The following is an 18,726-nucleotide window of genomic DNA, read 5'->3' on the forward strand; positions in this document are numbered from 1 at the left end:
ATTATTTATATTAATTAGTTGATTTTTTATTTTATATATAGAAATAGACTTTCAATTCAAATATGTTGTCACGTTTTATTTAGAAATTAAATCTTGCAATTATTAGAATTAAAATCAAAATTATAATATTAAGTATTTTGTAATCGTTTAGTAATGATTAAATCAATTTTTTTGTTTTATTATTTGCATCAAATTTAATTAGCATATATATTTATATTAATTAAATTTAATTTAAAAAATTAAATTTTTATTTTTTATTACATTATATTATATTATTTATATTATAGTTATTAACGATCTTGAAGTTTTGTAGCTCTTTCTTTAACATTAGATAATCTATATCTATATTGCAAAAATCAAAACTATTGATCTACAATCTATATTAATCACACATATGGTTTTTGACAGTGCGTGCCTCTTCGCGTATTTGAAAATTTTTTAACATATAGAATTTTAATATATTTTATGAAATTTGATAGAATATTACATGTACAGTATGAAATACTATAATATAAATGTTATAAATTAATATTAATATTTATTATTTTATATATATATTATATATAAATATATATATATTATATATAAATATATATATGTATGTATAATGTGTATATATTTTAATATTATGTGTATAGAGTATATAAAGAATGTTGTATATAAAGAAAAATAATAATAAATATATTATAAATATATATAAAATTAAACAATAGTTATTTTGGTTAGTTAATATGATGATTTTAAATCATTATAATATTATATTTCGTAATATATTTTAACATCTATTCAATTACATTTTTTCATCTTATAGGTTATATTAATGTTGTTTAATAAAAATAATATAAAATATATAAAAATTTATAAAATAATATGTGAAAGAACATAAAAACTATATCTCAGGATATAATTATGTTTATTCATTTGTTGATGATAAATATAAATAAAAAAATTCTACAGTGTATATTAAATACAAAAATAAATTTAAGTACAAAAGTCAAAACATATTATGATATTTTGGGAGTATCTCCAACTGCTACGTATGAGGAAATAAAATCAGCATATTATAAATTAACATTAAAGTATCATCCTGATAAGAATAAAAGTGAATCTGCAAAAAAAATGTTTCATGAAATTTCAAATGCATATGATATACTTAGCAAATATAATACACGTAAGAAATATGATAGAACTATTTTAATCAAATATAATCATTTGCATCATAAACACAAGAAAATGAAAACATACAATGTTAATGAAACAAAAAATAGTTATCATTATACAGGTAATACTTCAGGGAGAATTTATGATTTTGATGAATGGGTAAAACAACATTATTCAGATTTATTTCAAAAAAATTTACATGTAAAAGATATAGAAAAAAGATATAAAGAAACTGTTAAAGAAAATGTAAATAGATCGCTAAACCTATCTTCTTCAATAATCTTAATAATAATAATAACAATATTATTATATCTGAAAACATCAATAGAAAAAAATGATTATAAAAAGAAATAGGAAAAAAAATGGAATCATCAATCACAAACATTAATTGATTAGAATTATTTATTATTTATTTAAAAGATTTTATATAGGAGAACATTATAATTAAAAATATAAAACATAATATATGTGTATAAAATATAATATTAAGTTTATTTCATTTATCCAAACAGATAAATCAGAAATATATGTAAAATTTTTATTATTTTTTGTCTATGTACTTTTTTATTATTAATTGCTAATTAATTATATTAAATTAAAAATTGATTTAATGAACCATATCTATTAAATTAATATGATTAAAAACTCTAAATCTAAAATTAATTTAATAATAAAATAATTATTACAATTAGTTATTGTTTAAAAAAAAAATACATTTATCTGAATTAATTACTATTAATATTAAATCAATTCAACTAAAAAACTAATATTAAATATCATATCAAAACTAGAAAATATTATAGAAAAAAACTGATAGAAAAAAAACATATGAATCAAAATGAATCATTTAAAATTTTAAATATTATTATCATTTTAAATAATAATATTATCATTTTAAAATTTTAAATATGTGTAATTACTTTATTTATTGTATATTAAAATACTAGATATTCTTATTTTAAAAATGTATACAGTTTACATATATAGTATTTTAATATCGTTAATATATATTTCAAGAAATGAAGTCTATATATAAATATATTATAATAACATTACAAAATCTAATTTACTTATAAATTACTTTAACTTTATATTAACTTTAAATTAAAATGATTGATTTAATGATTGTTTTATTATATGCAATATTCATACTTTTTATTCATTAAAATTATTTTTATTAAAATTATTATTAATTAAAATATTTCTTATATATAATGCAAAATTTAATATTTAAAGATTAAATTGTTTTAAATATATAACATCATTCTATATCAGATATAATTTAATATGGCCTATAATGTGATAAACCTGATGGTACAGGCATTGGCATTGAAACAGGTCCAGTTGGATAAGGAATTGCAGGAACTAAGTTATGAAAATTACTAGCAATTGGATATCCAGGACCACTAGTCATAGTATGAGATTTTCTTATTAATTCTCTTAATTTATCTACTTTAACTTTACGTAAATGCATTAATTTACGCCGTGATAAAAATTGCTCTAAAAATTCATCAACCTCTATATCTCCAGCCAAAAATTTTTCAGCTATGGTCTATATTAAAAAATAAAGATATTATATAAAAAAATAATAAATGTTAATAAAATATTAATAATCTTAATACATTGCCAATCAAGTAAATTTTACTTAAATAAACTTATTAAATAAAAAAAGATAATGAGAATTAATAATATGAAATTTAATATTAAAGTTATCATATTAATCTATTATTTGCAAGATTAGCAATGTATGTTAATAATTATAATAATTATTAATAAAATCATACTTCTGATTCTTCTTCAATTTCAGCTGCTGCTGTTTGCAATAAATCTAATGCAGTATCAGCAGTCATTTCTCCAGATTTATTTTCTACAAATAAAAATTAAATGAATTGAATTCTGTTTACAATTATTACTTATATTATTTAAAATATATTACCTATATTATGACAATATATAATATTAATGATAGCAATAATAAATAATTTAATTATTGATTTCATTATTAATTTTATTTCACATTTTAAAATTATTAAATGTAACGTGAGAATACATACTTATTTCTTCTAATTTTTCTTTTACACTTATGCATAATCTATTTCCTTTTTCACTAAGTTCTTTTAATATTTGTTTACCCTCTTGTAATTCAGGTTGTTTCGATAAATTAAACTCTGCCAGAGATGTGTTACTTGCCATTAATAATTCCTTTTCAGTTTCTAAATTTTTAAACTAAGAGAAAAATAAAATTTGAAATCATTATATAAAATTTTATAATGAACAAATTATAAATTATAAATTATAAAAATAAAAATAAAATAATTATAAAAAAAATATAAATTACTTGTTTTACATCTTTCACAATATCTTCGAATTTTGAATCATCATTTAATAATTCTTTTAGTTCGTCGTTTGTTAGATGCGACAATAGACCTAATGCTGCAGGTATATCAGGTTCTTGATTTGATTTAAACATTGTTCAAAATTATTAGTTCCGTTATTATAATTATATTCATGAATTAAATTTTATTTTTAAATAGAATGATTATGAAATTACTTATTTACGTTACAAAAAATCAACATCTTGATATATATAATAATTAATATAAAAACATATTCATTAAAATTTGCACATAAAAAAAATTTTAATATCGATAATATATAATCATCTATATTTATAATATATCAAATTATTAAGATTTAATACGATTTAATTATATAAATTTTATGAAAATATGCGTTTCATTTATTGACACAATCTACATATAAGTATATTTATATCACTTGGATTTATCATAGGATAATACGAATGTAGATATACGACTCAATATAAAAATAGTTTATATTATATTTCATACAAAAATATTCAAATTAATTATCATTATTTGAATTATTATTAATTAATTATTATTACTATATTTTTTCTATAAAATATTTAATAAATTTTTAACAATAGAAATATTAATAATTATTATCATAAAAATATAAATTCTGCGTTAAATTTAAGTTAAATTTCGAATTAATATAAAAATTTAAAAAATATATTTTATTAATTTTTTGCTAATTTATATATATATTTTAAAAATTTAAAATAAAATAAAATATTATTCTATAAAATCATTTTTTCTTCTCTGTAAATAAAGTTTTGTTTTTCATTGATTTTCTTATAATCTTTTTAATTTTACTTTTTTTTATTTTAACTGATTTTATGAAATCTATAAATCTTCATATTTTTTTTCTTCATATTTAATTGTCTTTATAAATTAGAAATGATTGATGACAATTGATGTAATTTAAAAAATTTATGTATTTTAAAAGAAAATATTTAAAATATTTATTATTGTTATCATAAACTAGTAAGTTTTATATTTTTAGTTGGCGATAATCACAATTCTGTATTCATGTTCATGATTCTTGATTAAAAATATGAAGCATTCTATGTTTAAAATGATAACTATAGGATACAAGTTAACGTTATTGTGTAAACAGTATAAAAATAACTAAAAAATATTATATATTAAATTATATTTACGATATCAGTAAAAACAATACTTTTTTAAAATTAAAGAAAATCAATAACAAATTCTGTTAATTACATAAATATTATTTATATAATCGAAATATGAATAAATTACAATTATATTTTCAAACACTTACAAATATAAAATATATAAATTATGAAGGTAAATTTAATTATATACAAATATTATAAAGGAAAATTTTATTTATATATAAAAGTATAGTATTATATTTATAAATGTAGGTTGTAGACATATTAAACGATGGGTAGCTCCAACTCAAAAAGAAGTAACTAAAAGAAAGAAGAAATTACCACCTCAAATTGAACCACATCGTAATAGTTTTATTGAATGGAATAGAAATGCAGAAATATATGCATTTAATGAAAGACTTTCAGAAAAATTTAATACTGAGAAATTGAATCAAGCATTTATACATAAATCATATATTCTTGAAGAAATAAAAAAACAGGAAGAAATGGGAATAAAAGAACCTTTATTTGATTTACAAAATAATGAGGAATTTATTAAAAAAGGAAAGGAAATAACATCAGCAGTTATAAAAAAATATCTAAACCAAAATTTACCAAGTCTTCCTGAAAATGGTATTATGTATGTATAAATAATATATATATATAATGATATATGTATGTATAAATTATATAAGTATATGTATATCTGATTGATGCATAAAATAATTTAATTAATCAGATTTCATATTACATATTTATAAATATTGTTTCAGAGCATTTCATGACTATCTTATGTCTCAAGAACTATTAGCTACAGCATCCTTGCATATTGGAACAAAAGACATTATTTTGACTGGTGTTTGTATATATTTATTATATAATATATAATTTATTGCACTTGTTGCATTTTGAATTTTTTATTTTATTATATTACGTAAAACACTAATTTTTTTACATATTACATATATAGTAATAAATTAGTAATTCCATATACATTTAGGAGTATCCTGTATCCCAAGAAACATTGGCACAAACATTTTTAGCACTTGTGGGAGCGCTTGCAGAAAGTGTTGATGTCAATCATACAGGTATTTTTGTTCGAGATTTTTTAATAGCAGGATTAGCCAGCAAAGACTTAACTGAAATATGGTGTCCAACTAAACCATTTGAAACGTTAACTGATATGATTTCTATGAAAAGGAAAGTAATTATAGAAGCAAGACTTATTGGACAAGCTGGCAAGAACACAATTTTATCAGTTTATCATATTGGAATTTATGCAAACAAAGAATATTTGGGATCAGGTAATAATATCAAATTTGATATAATATGTAAAATAAATAATTAATAATATAATAAATAATTAATAAATCATACTTGTAGGTTTTGGACAAACTATTGCAGAGGCAAAAGATGTAGCTGCCATTAATATATTATCTCAGATGTGTGGATTGTTACATTCAAGCCAACCATTACGATTTAATGAAAAAATAAATATATCTGTTTAAAAACAATTGTCATGTGATAAAAATTATATACAATATATTTAAAATATTTAAGAATATAAATTATAATTATATATATGTATATATGTAAAATATTAGTTTTCTAATTGTTTTCTTATTGAAATTATCCTATAAAATAAATTATAATAAATAATTAAATGATACAAAAAAAATGTAAAAAAAAACTAAAAATTAGTAAAAAAAAATATAAAATAAAAAACGATAAAATATTTGTGTATAAATAATCATAATGTACTTTATTTTATATTTTATATTTTTTAGATATTTTTGTCTATTATGTGCATTGTGTAAATTTAATTCTTTTTGTTTAATTTTTTTTTTAAATTTTCCATAAATATCGTTATCTGTAAATTATTATAAATTAAAAGATTTCTATGTATAAACAGATAAAATCACATATTATATCACTATATATCATTATAAACTTATTAAAAGTTTACAACTTTTTAATCTCAATAAATAATTTTAAAATAATTTAAAAATATAGTTTTTGAAAAAAAATATATAAAAAATATATACAAATATAATAAAAAATTAAAATATAATAATATATCATTTTACGTATAAATTTATGAAAAATAAGTCAGAATATATATGATATGATTTAAAATGTAAATATAATTTAATTTTGATTAGTTAAAAGGTTATATTATTTTACTTTTACGAGATCGCCATCTCATGAATCCAATAAACCACATACGTAGTTAAAACGTGACGAAAAAGTACATAACGGTATTTAACATTCGTATTGACAAAATTTTGCGTATAGTAAGAGAGCTGAAAATATTTGGTGTTTTTTATATAATTTTTGTTTTAATTGGTGTTTGATATTGTTAAAAAAAGTTTATAATATATATAGTTTCTCATATTATAAAAATATTATGATTAATATAATTTGTACTTAGAAACCACATATATACATTACACCAAACAGATTAATAATAGAGTTTTTAAATTGATTAAGTTATTTATAATTTATTATAATATTTGTTCATATGATGTTCTTCAAACAATTTTTCAATCCTTAATGTAATTTAATATAATTATTGTATATATAATATAAAAGTATATGAAAAAATAATTTCATATATTTTTTTTTTGCTTATAAAAATATAAATTATTTTCATAATTGTGCATGTGATTATATTTTTTGTTCTAAATATTATATAATTAAAATATATATTTATATGATTTCGTTACATTTTATAATATATATATTTTAAATTAACATAATATAACATAAATAATCGTAGATTGAATAGAATATTGATCATCTTAATGAATATTTTGATCTTTCTTTCATTCTTTTTTTTCATAAATATTTTAATTTTAATTCAATAATTATAATGAATATTTTAATTATTGGATGAGATAAAAATGTTAATTTTATATTTATACAAATAAAATTTCATAACTATATATTATTATCAATTAAAAAAATATATATATAAAATTTAACATTTAAGATGCAAACCTTATATATTATATATATTAGTATTAAAAGAAAATTAAAAATAAGTAATATTTCTTTAATTAATAAAGTTTTTAAATTAAAGATGTTTAATTATTATTGCAAATATTATTTAAAAAGAAGATGAAAATCTGAAATTATAATTTTTATATATGTTCAGAAATTAAATGTCGTCCAAAATTTTTCTATATCGGTCGTAGGTATAATATTGATTACTTATGATTCATGCTATCCCCTTTAAGGTGGTTCATCCTTGTCCCCATCCACACTCCACCGCTCTGAGTTTCCGCCACTTCTACCTTCTCTCTCTTTCTCTTTCTCTCTTCATTTCTATTTCTCTTTTTATATATTCGTCTCTCTTTTTATTCTATCCATTTCTTTTGCACTTCAGTCACTTCTTTCTTCGTCCCACTTATTTCTGTTCTTTCTTTCTTTCTTTCTCGCTTATTCACTTACATACATATATATGTACGCGTGCGCGCACACAAATATACGCAATCGCACGTATTATCCCACTACTTGCTATATTCCTGCGAGTAACGACTCAATGGCGCTGCCACACCCTTTTGCCATCGAGTAATCAGTGTTATTGTTTTACAGTTTCACTTCTGTTATTATTTCTCAGTACAAGAAGCGTAATGTATCGATTGGCGATATTTTAAACATCAGAGTATTTATATGAACGAAATAAAAAGGAAAAATGATGATTCAGCAGCAAAATCACTTTTATCGATAAAGAAGAAATGGTATATAATTTATGTCAGTCTACGCCCCTGGATTCTTGGTGTTTGAGTCTGGTTCAGATACGATATTTTATTTATCTTGAAACAAATTAAAAATTTGCAGAGCATAATGAGAATTCACGATTGTAAAATAAAAAATTAATTTGTTGTCTTGTTATTCAAATACGCGGATATTAAATTTACTTATATATTACATTAAAAAAATATTTGATTTAAAACATTTTAAATTTAAAAATATAGAAAAATTAAATTTATAATTAATTTTAAATTAAAAAAATTCAAAATAAAATTATTAATATATCTTCATAAATCTTTAAGATCTAATAATTCCTCTATCAAAATTTATAAATCATATATATATTTTTCAACGAAAATATAATATATTTTTATATATATAATTATTACATATTAAATACGATTTATTATAAAATTTGGTACCGATAAACGATAATAAAATTTCTTTAGTTTGTAAAATATATAATAAATGATATGTATAAATAATACATTTCAGTATTTAATATAATATAATTTATAGTAAAATATAATTTAATAGTAAAATAATATTAGGCAAAAAAACTATTATATTTATATAAATGTTATATTTATATATTTATATAAATATATGTGAATATATTTATTTAAAATATGTCGAACGTTTTTTCTGAAATCTCAAGAGATCGGTGGAAAACTTCGTAGCCTGTTTAAGACTCAGTAGATCTCTCATTCTCTCGTGTATTTGCCCCCTCCCTCTTCTTTCTATCTCCTTCAACTCGGTAAAACGGGATTCTTTCCTTCTCTGGCTGCCGTTCTCCGTACACTTGTGTGTTGGTGGATTGCTTGGCGTCCATGAAGCCTTTTGCGACGTTGCCATGCGTAATGCATCGTTGCCGGGCTCTTGCACTGTTTCGTTCCTTTTTGCTCGTTCACATGCTCATTTCATCTCTCTCGTACTTTCGTATGTGCGCGGCCAGGATCAACCATATACCCTCCTCCGCCAACGGCCGATATCCCTACCCGTACTATTCACAGTCCCTCTGCCCCTTCGCGTCATTTCTCTGCTCTTCCCTACCCAACCCTTCTCTTCCCTTCTACCCAGCCGCAAAGGCAGCGAGTTTGCTTGTGCTCCGTACAGTGCCGTATATATTACTTTAACTTACTTGTATGTACATTTTTCAAAAACAAATTTCATTACCATCAAAAAATAAACTGAATTTTATAAAAATATAGAAACAAATAGATTTTATAAACATATGAAAACAAAAATATGAGATATAAATATATATTTGTATTATTTTCAAAATTAAAGAAAATGAATTGAACAAATATAAAGTATTATATTGTAATATATTGAATTTCTATATAAAGATATGTAAAAATATAAAATAAATAATATTTATTATATTAATAATAATAAAAATGAATGTTTTATTATAATTATAATATTTTTTTTGTTTGATACATAATAGAAAGTAATTTTTTATTTCTGATTTATTGTATTTTATTTTTCGTTTTGAATCATTTTCGTATTGAAACATTACATTGAATCACGTGAATTGAATTATTGTAATTAAATTTAATCTTAAATATATAGGAATTAGAGAGATATTAGTATATTAATATAAATAATTTTTAATAACTGATGATAATTATACAATTTTATTTAATATTCAATTTTTTACTATTTGAATAATATATTCGTAGATTATAATATAATTTTGATCATTTTATATTCTTATAATCAATCAATTTTCTAAATAAATGCCAAAATATTAATCATTTAGTAGTTTATAAAAAATAATAAATTTTAGTCAAAGTGCAAATTAAAAAATGTTAAAAATAAATATGATAAAAAAAATTTAAAAAAGTTTAATGTAAATGAATCACAGATGATCAAATTTAAAACATATTGAACAGCATATATACATAGCATATATAAATAAATGTTCAAAGTACATTATACAAATTCATATTTGGAAAATAATATATGATGTAAACTTTAGAATATATATATATAACGTGTATGTAATGTATTGAAATATCTTGCAATATTATAATTAATGTATATATCACATTTTATTCTTAAACTATCACCTTTAAGTCGCGAAGATCTTTAGGATTGTATATGTATATCTCTCTTCATCCCGTTACATGCAAATTAAACGTTACATTTTTTATTAATTTGTTATGTTAAAAATTCTAAGTATATTATATAAATGATTTAAAATTTGATATATAGTATAATAATAAATATAAAAATAATAATAAAAAATAAAAAAATGTTTGTTAGATGATAAACGGTGGCGCCGTAGGAACCAAGAATAAACGGTCCTGAGCTGTGTAGACCTCCGTCCCCCGCGACGCTACGTCGTCGGTCGGTTCGGTTGCTCGCTCGTTCTCGTTCGTTTTCACCCCACTCCAACTCATACGTCCCCGGTCCCTTATGACCCCACCTGCCCCGTATCCAGAAACTTTACCCTCACCCCGCTACATTCAGTCCCTCCCCCCGATCCTCTCTCTGATTCCGCCTTGCCTGCTGCCAGCCAGCCGTCCGTCCTTACGTCCGTCCGTCCACCGTTTGGATCTATGGTTGTGTCGGTGGATTTCGTGACGTTAACCTGGCGGCCCTGAAAACGTTGGACTGACCGTACGATTTTGACTACCCTTCTCGTTAGGGCGCGAATGTAAGACGCGAGTGTTTTTTAATCATCGCAGCCACCACACTGGAATATATCATAGACTAGTTCGGGTAAGAGAAGAGAAATGTGTGGTGAAACTAACCGATACGTTCCCGGTAGTGTTAAGCTCCTCTAAAGGAGTATAAGAAACTTTTAAACGACCAGTGTTTGATAAAAAAAAATTGGTGCATAAGAAAAAATTACCTAAATATATTCCTTTAGGTTCTGTTTCTTTCTTTCTTTTTCTCGTGCATATACATGCACATTCATATACACATACATATATGCATGCGCGCGCACACACATACACATTCTATACTATACATACTATCCTTTTCTTTTATCTTCCTTTCTTTGAAGAATATGCGTAAATGTATATAATTTATCCTTTCCGTTCATGTATATATTTGAATCAACATATATTATTAATTTATATCATAAAATATATTTTATCCTTTTTTTCCCTTCTCTATCTGTCCTTTTTTCGTCTTCTCTACATTTATTTTATTTTTCTTCGGATAGAATAAACGGGATAATAGAAAAAGAGAGAAAATGAATATATCTGTACTTATATGCAAACTTAACAGCTATATAGTGGAATTACGAAGTGAAACTATGTATTCTCATAGCATTGTAACTGAAAATGATTCCATATATACGATACATATGTGCCGTCTGTGTTCGTCGATTGTAATGTTCATCTGCAACATTTAAAGTACGTTCTAATCGGTTGGTCGATCCATCGATTCGTTTTGTTCGTAGCGTGGCAATTTATTTACTTCATATTTTTCAGTTTTTTGGGCACATACATTTTTCTTATTTCTCTTACAGTTCTATCTTTATTTGAACTGTATTTTTAAGATTATGAAAAATAATGTGTTTATATAGTGTTTCATGGTGTTTCAAAGTTACCGACCGAGTGTTACTTCTACTATTTTTCTGTGCAACATTGCAACGTTTGGCTACTTGCATATTTAGATTTTGTGTGTTCTGTTTCTTTTATCTCCGACAAATTTAAAGGTGTTTCGATGAATTTGTGTTTTGGTGATATATTTCAACAGTGTATCCTTTTTTTTATCGATAGCAAAAGTTTTTTTCATTCGTGAGAATCACATTTTATAATGGTGTCCGGAGCAGTGTCAGAGTGCTGGAGAGTATTCAAGATCCTGAAATAGCAAATCTAATAATAGGCGATATCTTATTCCGACCACTTTTCGTGTGAACTTGAAGAGATAACAACGCAGCGTGTGATTAATTAACGAACACAATCGTACGTATGTTATATAATTGTTACATGTCAAAAAACAAAAAAAATGTTACCGTATTGTGAGTGGATGAATTTAATACGATCATTTTTTCTTTCTTGTAATTCTTATGAGCCATGCTGTGAAACGTTTACTGTCCGAGGAACAAGCGAACTCGATCGCAACTGTTGAACCGATGGTGACGTGTCTCATTCTTTTACATTATATCAACTTTGTTTTCTTCATATCTTGTCACAAACGACAATGTTACGTTTTAATTAGCTAACGAAATTGGTGATTCACAACATACTAGTTAAGTGATATGAATACGATAATTGTTATTCTTTTGATAATTGTGTAAATATTTCATTAAAAGCGCGTTTTTTTTTTATTTAGATTATGATCATAATTCTTCAATTGATTTATATATATTGTTACAGTAAAATGTAAAAAAATCTTCAAATTATTCTTCTATAATATTCTTCTATAAGATTTACACTCTTATTTTTTTTATTCAATGTTACTGATATTATTATTATCGACTTTATTCTTGAATTTTGAACTAATAAATTGATTTTGAATTGAAGATTTTCATTTCATAATATATAGATTTATTTTAATCATAGTTATGTGATTCTATTGATCGTCAATTTTTTATAGAACTGGGTTCGAAAAATTTCGATACTCATTTTTGCCTTAAAAATTACATTTGAGAACGTCGACTATCTAATTTTGAGTACACGCCTACTGTTATGTAAGTGAACTATACAAGAATCGAGTACCTTATCAGTTATCTGCAAAGTACTTTGATCGGGTAAAACAGTTCGATACTGCGATTGATATTGATATTTCAATAAATACTCGCATTGAGTTTGCTATACATCGTGTAATAAATGCATTTTTGCTTAAGCCCCTCAGAATTTTTTTGCTTCTTTGTTCTTTTAAATTCATTTTATTCTTCCAATTTTTTTTTAATATCTTATTTTTTAGATATAAATTTTCAAATTTTATATCTTTAAAATATAATAATAGAATATTTTATAGAAAAAAATAAAATTATGTTCTCTTATTTTTAATTACATAAAAAAGTTATATGAAGTTAATAAATTAAGTTATATTTTGTGAATATGGAAATCTTAATTGAATTAAATAAAATTCTTAAATAAAATTGTCTTTGCTATAATCGTACTTTATCTAATGAAATATATGAAAAATCTTTTATACACGAAAGTTAAAACTTTTTATAAAAGACATAAGATCATAAGACAATATAAAATACAATTATTTATTTTAAATATTATTATCACAATTTTATATTTTATTATATTTTATATATAATATTTTATTTAATTATTACAATTTTATATTTGTATAAAGATTTATTAGTTAATTTTTATTTTTTTTTTTATAATTTCAATTGTACAAAAAAAATAATTTTAATTTTAATTAATTTCAATTTCTTATAATTTGCTATTCGTGTTAAAATGCGATTCTTTAATTTCAATTGCTCATGATTTTTTACGTTTAGAATACGATTTTTCTATTTGCTATTAGCATATAAATATGTAATTCTTTGATTTCAGTTGCAATTTTTTCGTGGTTTTTTACGATTTAGATAACGAATGCAATTCTGCTATTTTAATTTTGATTTCTTGCAATTTAGTTTTCAAAAAACAAATCTTTTTAATTTAAGTTTTATTGATTTTATTATTCATACTTTGTTTTTATCATTTTTTTATTATAATTTTTTATGATTTTTATTACTTTATTATTTAATTCTTTAATTGTTTTTTATTTGTTTTAACTATTTATTAATTATTTTATTATTTACTTATCTTGATTTTTTTTTCATAAGCGAAGTTTCTTTTGTTTAATATAGATAAAAGAAAAAAATGTTAAAATTATATTTCCTTTTTTTGATATTGATCATTATATACAATTATCTATAATAAAAACTTATCATTCATTATTTTGAAATTTTATTTATTCATTTTCTTTTTTATAGTTCATATGTTTTTTTAATAAAATTTTTTATAACTGCGTTTTTTGTTTAATTTAAAACATTTTTTATTCCATTTTTTAGTTTTTACAATATTTATTATAAATATTTTTTTTAAATATATTTTTTATAAATATTTAATTATAAAAATCAAAAAAATTATAAATGACTTATTTTTCTCATATTTTATGAGATTGATTCTTTAAAGAATATTTAAAAAAAATAAAATATTTTAAGCTATTGAAAAAATATAACATTGCATAATAATTGCATAATATATTTTCATATCATTCATTCATATTTTCATTTCATTATTGAATCTATACAATATTAAAATATTTTATAATTAAATACCAATATTTGTTTTATAAAATTATAAAATAAAATTTAAAAATATTTTTTAAATGTATTTTACTCGTTCCTCATATGTTTAAAAACATATAATATTTTTTATTAATAAATTATATCTTAATTATTATAAAAGAAAAATATTTCTAAATTTATTAAAATTTTACTTATATTTATGTTATGCTATTAAAAATACATATATGAAATTTAAAAATTAATTAAAACTTTAAAATTACCAAAATTTCATATCGTATTTCTTTGATTTTTTTATATTTATAATTTATTATTATTATTTATATTTATATTATTATTTATTATTATTATTATTTATATTTATAATTTTTATATTTATAATTTATATTTTATTTGTGCTTTATTTATTTTGAAAAAGTTTCAAGTGTAATTACTTTATATAAATAATATATAAAAAATAGATTTTTCTTTTTTTTTATTTATAGGACAGGTGTGTACTATGATTCTATCGTGACATTACATAAAAGATCTTAATGAATCATGATAAATCAAAAGATATTTTTTTTTTTATTTTGATTTTGCAATTATTCAATTTCATTTCATAATCATTTATGATATAATATAAAAAATATAATATATAATACATATAATTACTGAATTATGTATTAGTTAAAATTAAATTTTTATTGATTCAAAGATTTTTCTATGCTGTAAATATTATTAAATATTTAAATATAATGTAGAGAACAAATAAAAAAAATATTTGAAATAATCTTATAAAAATGTACACAAATGTATTTTTTAATACATATATACATATTGTTTAATATATATATAATATATATAGTTGCATTCTATATTATTTTTATAGATATGATTAATAAATTAAAAGAAAAATAACTATTATTTCATATATCTTATTAATATTTATATATATTAATTATGACATTTCAAAAACTGTACTTAATTGTATTTTAACTTTAATACTTTAATACTATATTTTTAAATACTAAGAGTGAAATGCATGTACATATATATATATTATATTTTACATATATATCAAAAAGATAAAAATGTTTAAAATCTTTTAAACATTATTGCCTTATATATGCAGATTCAAAATACATTCAAAATATTAGGACATTGAATAATGATTATAAATATTCTTTAAAATAAATAGAACAGGTATTATGATCTATGTATAATTTATATAATATGTACTTTGTTTTCTTACATAATTTTCGTGATGAACGCATATAATTGATATAATATATATTATATAATTATTATATATAATATATAATAGAAAATTAATATTTTTATAAATAATTTATTTTGTACTTTATATTTAATTTGTTTTTAAAAATACTTAGACATATTGTTTTAATAATTAAAAATATTTTTTAATATATAAATTAACATAATTATGAATAATAATCAGAATAAGTAAAAGAATTTGTGAACAAAATACAGTCCTTTCATTGGTATGATCTATCTCTTCGCGCTCGCCCTTTTTACGCGTTGACGCGCTACAAAACTACAGTCCAGTTCGGTTTGATTCGACTCTTCTCGGTTCGATTCGGGCCGACTTTGAGTCACAACGACTGCGGAGCTATCGACCGTTCTAGGTTTAGCAAGATAATAATAATTCGGATGGAATGTATTCAGCGGGAATGGAATGAATTCTTGTATATACTTTATAACCTGCTGTATTGGTATTATTAGTTTTAATATTAACTGGAATATCGTATATTCTAAAAGACTATATTTTTAATCATTTTTGGTAACATTTTATTTGTTAACAGATTTTATACAACTCTTATTCATATTTATTATTTATTATTAATGAAGATCAATTATTTCGAAAATATTAATGCATTTTTTTAAAATTTTTCTTTCTATATTTGTTTAAAAAATTTAAATTATTGAAAAATATTTTTCATAATTAATTTGATTTAACTATATTTTTTTTCAAATTATATCTTGAATAAAACTTCGTGTATGAATTTCATGAATAAAAAATAACAATTTTATATTTGGTTTTTTTTTTATTTTTATGCGTGTATATTATAGAAATCAATTTTATAATGTATACACATTTGCAATACATTCAATGTTAATTACAATAAAATTACTTACACATGTTCATATAATCGTATAATAATCATATAAAAAACAAGGATCAACATATTTTTTGTTAGCTATACACGTTCGAATTTAATACAAATTTCACTAATTTTGACATATAAAAATATTTTTTAAAAAAATCATTATTAAAATATATATAATATATATATATAAGAAGTATTTTTATCAAATTTATTTTATATATTGTTAAAATTTTTATACACACACACACACACAAGTTAAATAAAATACGAATTAAATTTAATTTTTTATATTAAAAGAGATTCGTTTCAATTATCATTTCAGAAGTTAGCATGATAATTATTTTTATTGTTTTTTTTTTATTTTTTACAGTTTTGTATAATGAATTATAGAATTTGTTTATATTTTCCGACTATTTGAAATGAAAATAGTAAATAATAAAAATCATATTCTTTTTTTGTAAGTACATTACAGTATTGTTTAAATTACACACAAATTGTTATATATTTATTTGAAACTTAAAAAAATTATATTTTGTTTGTTGAAATTTTATTTTATTTTAGAAATTGTTCTAATTATATTGAAATTAAATTATTTTTGATATTTTAACAGATTATGTGCAAATGATAAATATATATATTCGTATGATGAATAATATTTTAATTTTTTTCAATTATTTTTATTATCATTTTATTATTTATTTAATTTGTTTATTTATGAGATTATCATTATCATTATATCTCGTTACGAAAGCGTTTTGATGTAACTTATTTATGTTTATCCATCTTTTTGGCCGAACATTACTCTTTCGCAATCTTATAGAAGTCAAGATTTATAAATGTGCTTCATAAAACATAACTATATCTTTATTTTGCAAGGTAAAAGACCTCTATTCTTACTTTAGATCTATAGAAAGTTTAAACATATTAAAGATATTATTTAATAATGTGAATTTTGCATTATTTATAATTATTTAATGAGATACTTATTTATCTTCTATATGAATATATTTTATATATCCTGATATAAATTTTTGTGTAAATATTCAAAAATTATTAGTATAAAATTATTAAATTATTATATAGTATACTACGAAGATCGATCATTTTTATTCTACTCAATTTGATTTTAAATATTTTTATAATATTGCTTTAATATATTTAATAATATGTGCGAAGAAAATTCTATATATATTTAATTTTTATTTTGAAATAAAAATTATGTATATTTGTTTTATAGCACAACTATAAAGTATATATATTATAGTCATATATTATATAATATATTAGTCATTAAATTAAACATTAATAACTAATTAAAATAACTAACTGGTACTGTTAAGTAACTAATAATTAAATACTATTATTTAATAAACTTATAAATGTCAATTGTTAAATGCAACAATTAATATATGAATACACATATGGTTTTAATTATATGAAAAAAAACTTAAACATAATATATTTTTAGATTTTTAAAAAATCGAAAAAATATCCGTTATATTATATTTATATAATATTTTTCTCTATGAATGAGAATGTATATATCCTTAATTTTTTTTTTTTATTTTTATTGTACTGAATATAGTTTTTTTTATTTTAGAAGCACTGAATATTTCAAAAATTTTATAAACATTTTAAAAAATAATTATATATATAAAAGTAATAAAATATATAAAATGATATAAAAAAATATATTTTTTATGGAATTGTAAAATATTAATATTTAGTATTTATAAATTTTAATTCTCAATATTAAATAATGACTCTGCACTTATTTATATAAATTGCAAATAAATATTAATAAAATTAAAAAAATTCAAAATTATATTTGAATATTATACTAATATAATTTAAAAAAATAGTATATAAAATAAAAATAATATATAAAAAATAAATAATAAATTTTAAATTATTAATAATTAATTCAAAATTATTGATATAATTCTGACATTGATATCAAAATGTATTGATATCAATATTTTTTTTTATAT

The 18,726-nt window shown here is 20.3% G+C and overlaps 4 protein-coding genes across 12 annotated transcripts in view; 3 read left to right on the forward strand and 1 right to left on the reverse strand.

The window, feature by feature from the left end:
• Nucleotides 1-858: 858 nt before the first annotated feature.
• On the forward strand, nt 859-1,555 carry LOC122713745 (dnaJ homolog subfamily B member 14-like). Its single transcript, XM_043934480.1, has one exon. The coding sequence runs from the start codon at nt 910-912 to the stop codon at nt 1,513-1,515; it is 606 nt and encodes a 201-aa protein (XP_043790415.1). The 5' UTR covers nt 859-909; the 3' UTR covers nt 1,516-1,555.
• A 775-nt stretch (nt 1,556-2,330) lies between these two features.
• Nucleotides 2,331-3,863, reverse strand: LOC122713705 (vacuolar protein sorting-associated protein 37B). Its single transcript, XM_043934418.1, has 4 exons — nt 3,500-3,863; nt 3,216-3,387; nt 2,946-3,028; nt 2,331-2,713 (listed from the first exon to the last, which is right to left on the reverse strand). The coding sequence occupies exons 1-4, from the start codon at nt 3,629-3,631 to the stop codon at nt 2,444-2,446; spliced, it is 657 nt and encodes a 218-aa protein (XP_043790353.1). The 5' UTR covers nt 3,632-3,863; the 3' UTR covers nt 2,331-2,443.
• Nucleotides 3,864-4,777: 914 nt separating this feature from the next.
• On the forward strand, nt 4,778-6,238 carry LOC122713625 (39S ribosomal protein L44, mitochondrial). Its single transcript, XM_043934247.1, has 5 exons — nt 4,778-4,838; nt 4,919-5,285; nt 5,419-5,503; nt 5,646-5,949; nt 6,029-6,238. The coding sequence occupies exons 1-5, from the start codon at nt 4,778-4,780 to the stop codon at nt 6,151-6,153; spliced, it is 942 nt and encodes a 313-aa protein (XP_043790182.1). The 3' UTR covers nt 6,154-6,238.
• A 4,109-nt stretch (nt 6,239-10,347) lies between these two features.
• LOC122712941 overlaps nt 10,348-18,726 on the forward strand; it is a 60,638-nt gene continuing 52,259 nt past the window's right edge. For 5 of the 9 annotated variants that reach the window (XM_043932988.1, XM_043933060.1, XM_043933042.1 and 2 more), the window contains exon 1: nt 12,192-12,330. The gene's annotated coding sequence lies outside the window, so the exon portion shown is untranslated. Of the gene's footprint in view, nt 11,132-12,191; nt 12,331-12,369; nt 12,504-18,726 lie in introns of those variants that run through there. The other 4 variants (XM_043933008.1, XM_043933025.1, XM_043933033.1 and 1 more) reach the window with 2 other exon arrangements.

Source organism: Apis laboriosa, unplaced genomic scaffold, assembly GCF_014066325.1.
Source record: "Apis laboriosa isolate Shangri-la unplaced genomic scaffold, ASM1406632v1 scaffold112_cov148, whole genome shotgun sequence".
In the NCBI taxonomy this organism is placed as follows: Eukaryota; Metazoa; Arthropoda; class Insecta; order Hymenoptera; family Apidae; genus Apis; species Apis laboriosa.

What these genes read in the sequence shown, in the direction of transcription:
- LOC122713745 (XM_043934480.1), top strand. Translation starts at nt 910, where the DNA reads ATGTTTATTCATTTGTTGATGATAAATATAAATAAAAAAATTCTACAG.
- LOC122713625 (XM_043934247.1), top strand. Translation starts at nt 4,778, where the DNA reads ATGAATAAATTACAATTATATTTTCAAACACTTACAAATATAAAATAT. An exon ending in AAAATATATAAATTATGAAG is followed by an intron (nt 4,839 to 4,918) that starts GTAAATTTAATT and finishes TTATAAATGTAG; the next exon opens with GTTGTAGACATATTAAACGA. An exon ending in AAGACATTATTTTGACTGGT is followed by an intron (nt 5,504 to 5,645) that starts GTTTGTATATAT and finishes ATATACATTTAG; the next exon opens with GAGTATCCTGTATCCCAAGA.
- LOC122713705 (XM_043934418.1), bottom strand. Translation starts at nt 3,631, where the DNA reads ATGTTTAAATCAAATCAAGAACCTGATATACCTGCAGCATTAGGTCTA. An exon ending in TTGTGAAAGATGTAAAACAA is followed by an intron (nt 3,388 to 3,499) that starts GTAATTTATATT and finishes TTTTTCTCTTAG; the next exon opens with TTTAAAAATTTAGAAACTGA. An exon ending in AAATTGAAGAAGAATCAGAA is followed by an intron (nt 2,714 to 2,945) that starts GTATGATTTTAT and finishes TTTTTAATATAG; the next exon opens with ACCATAGCTGAAAAATTTTT.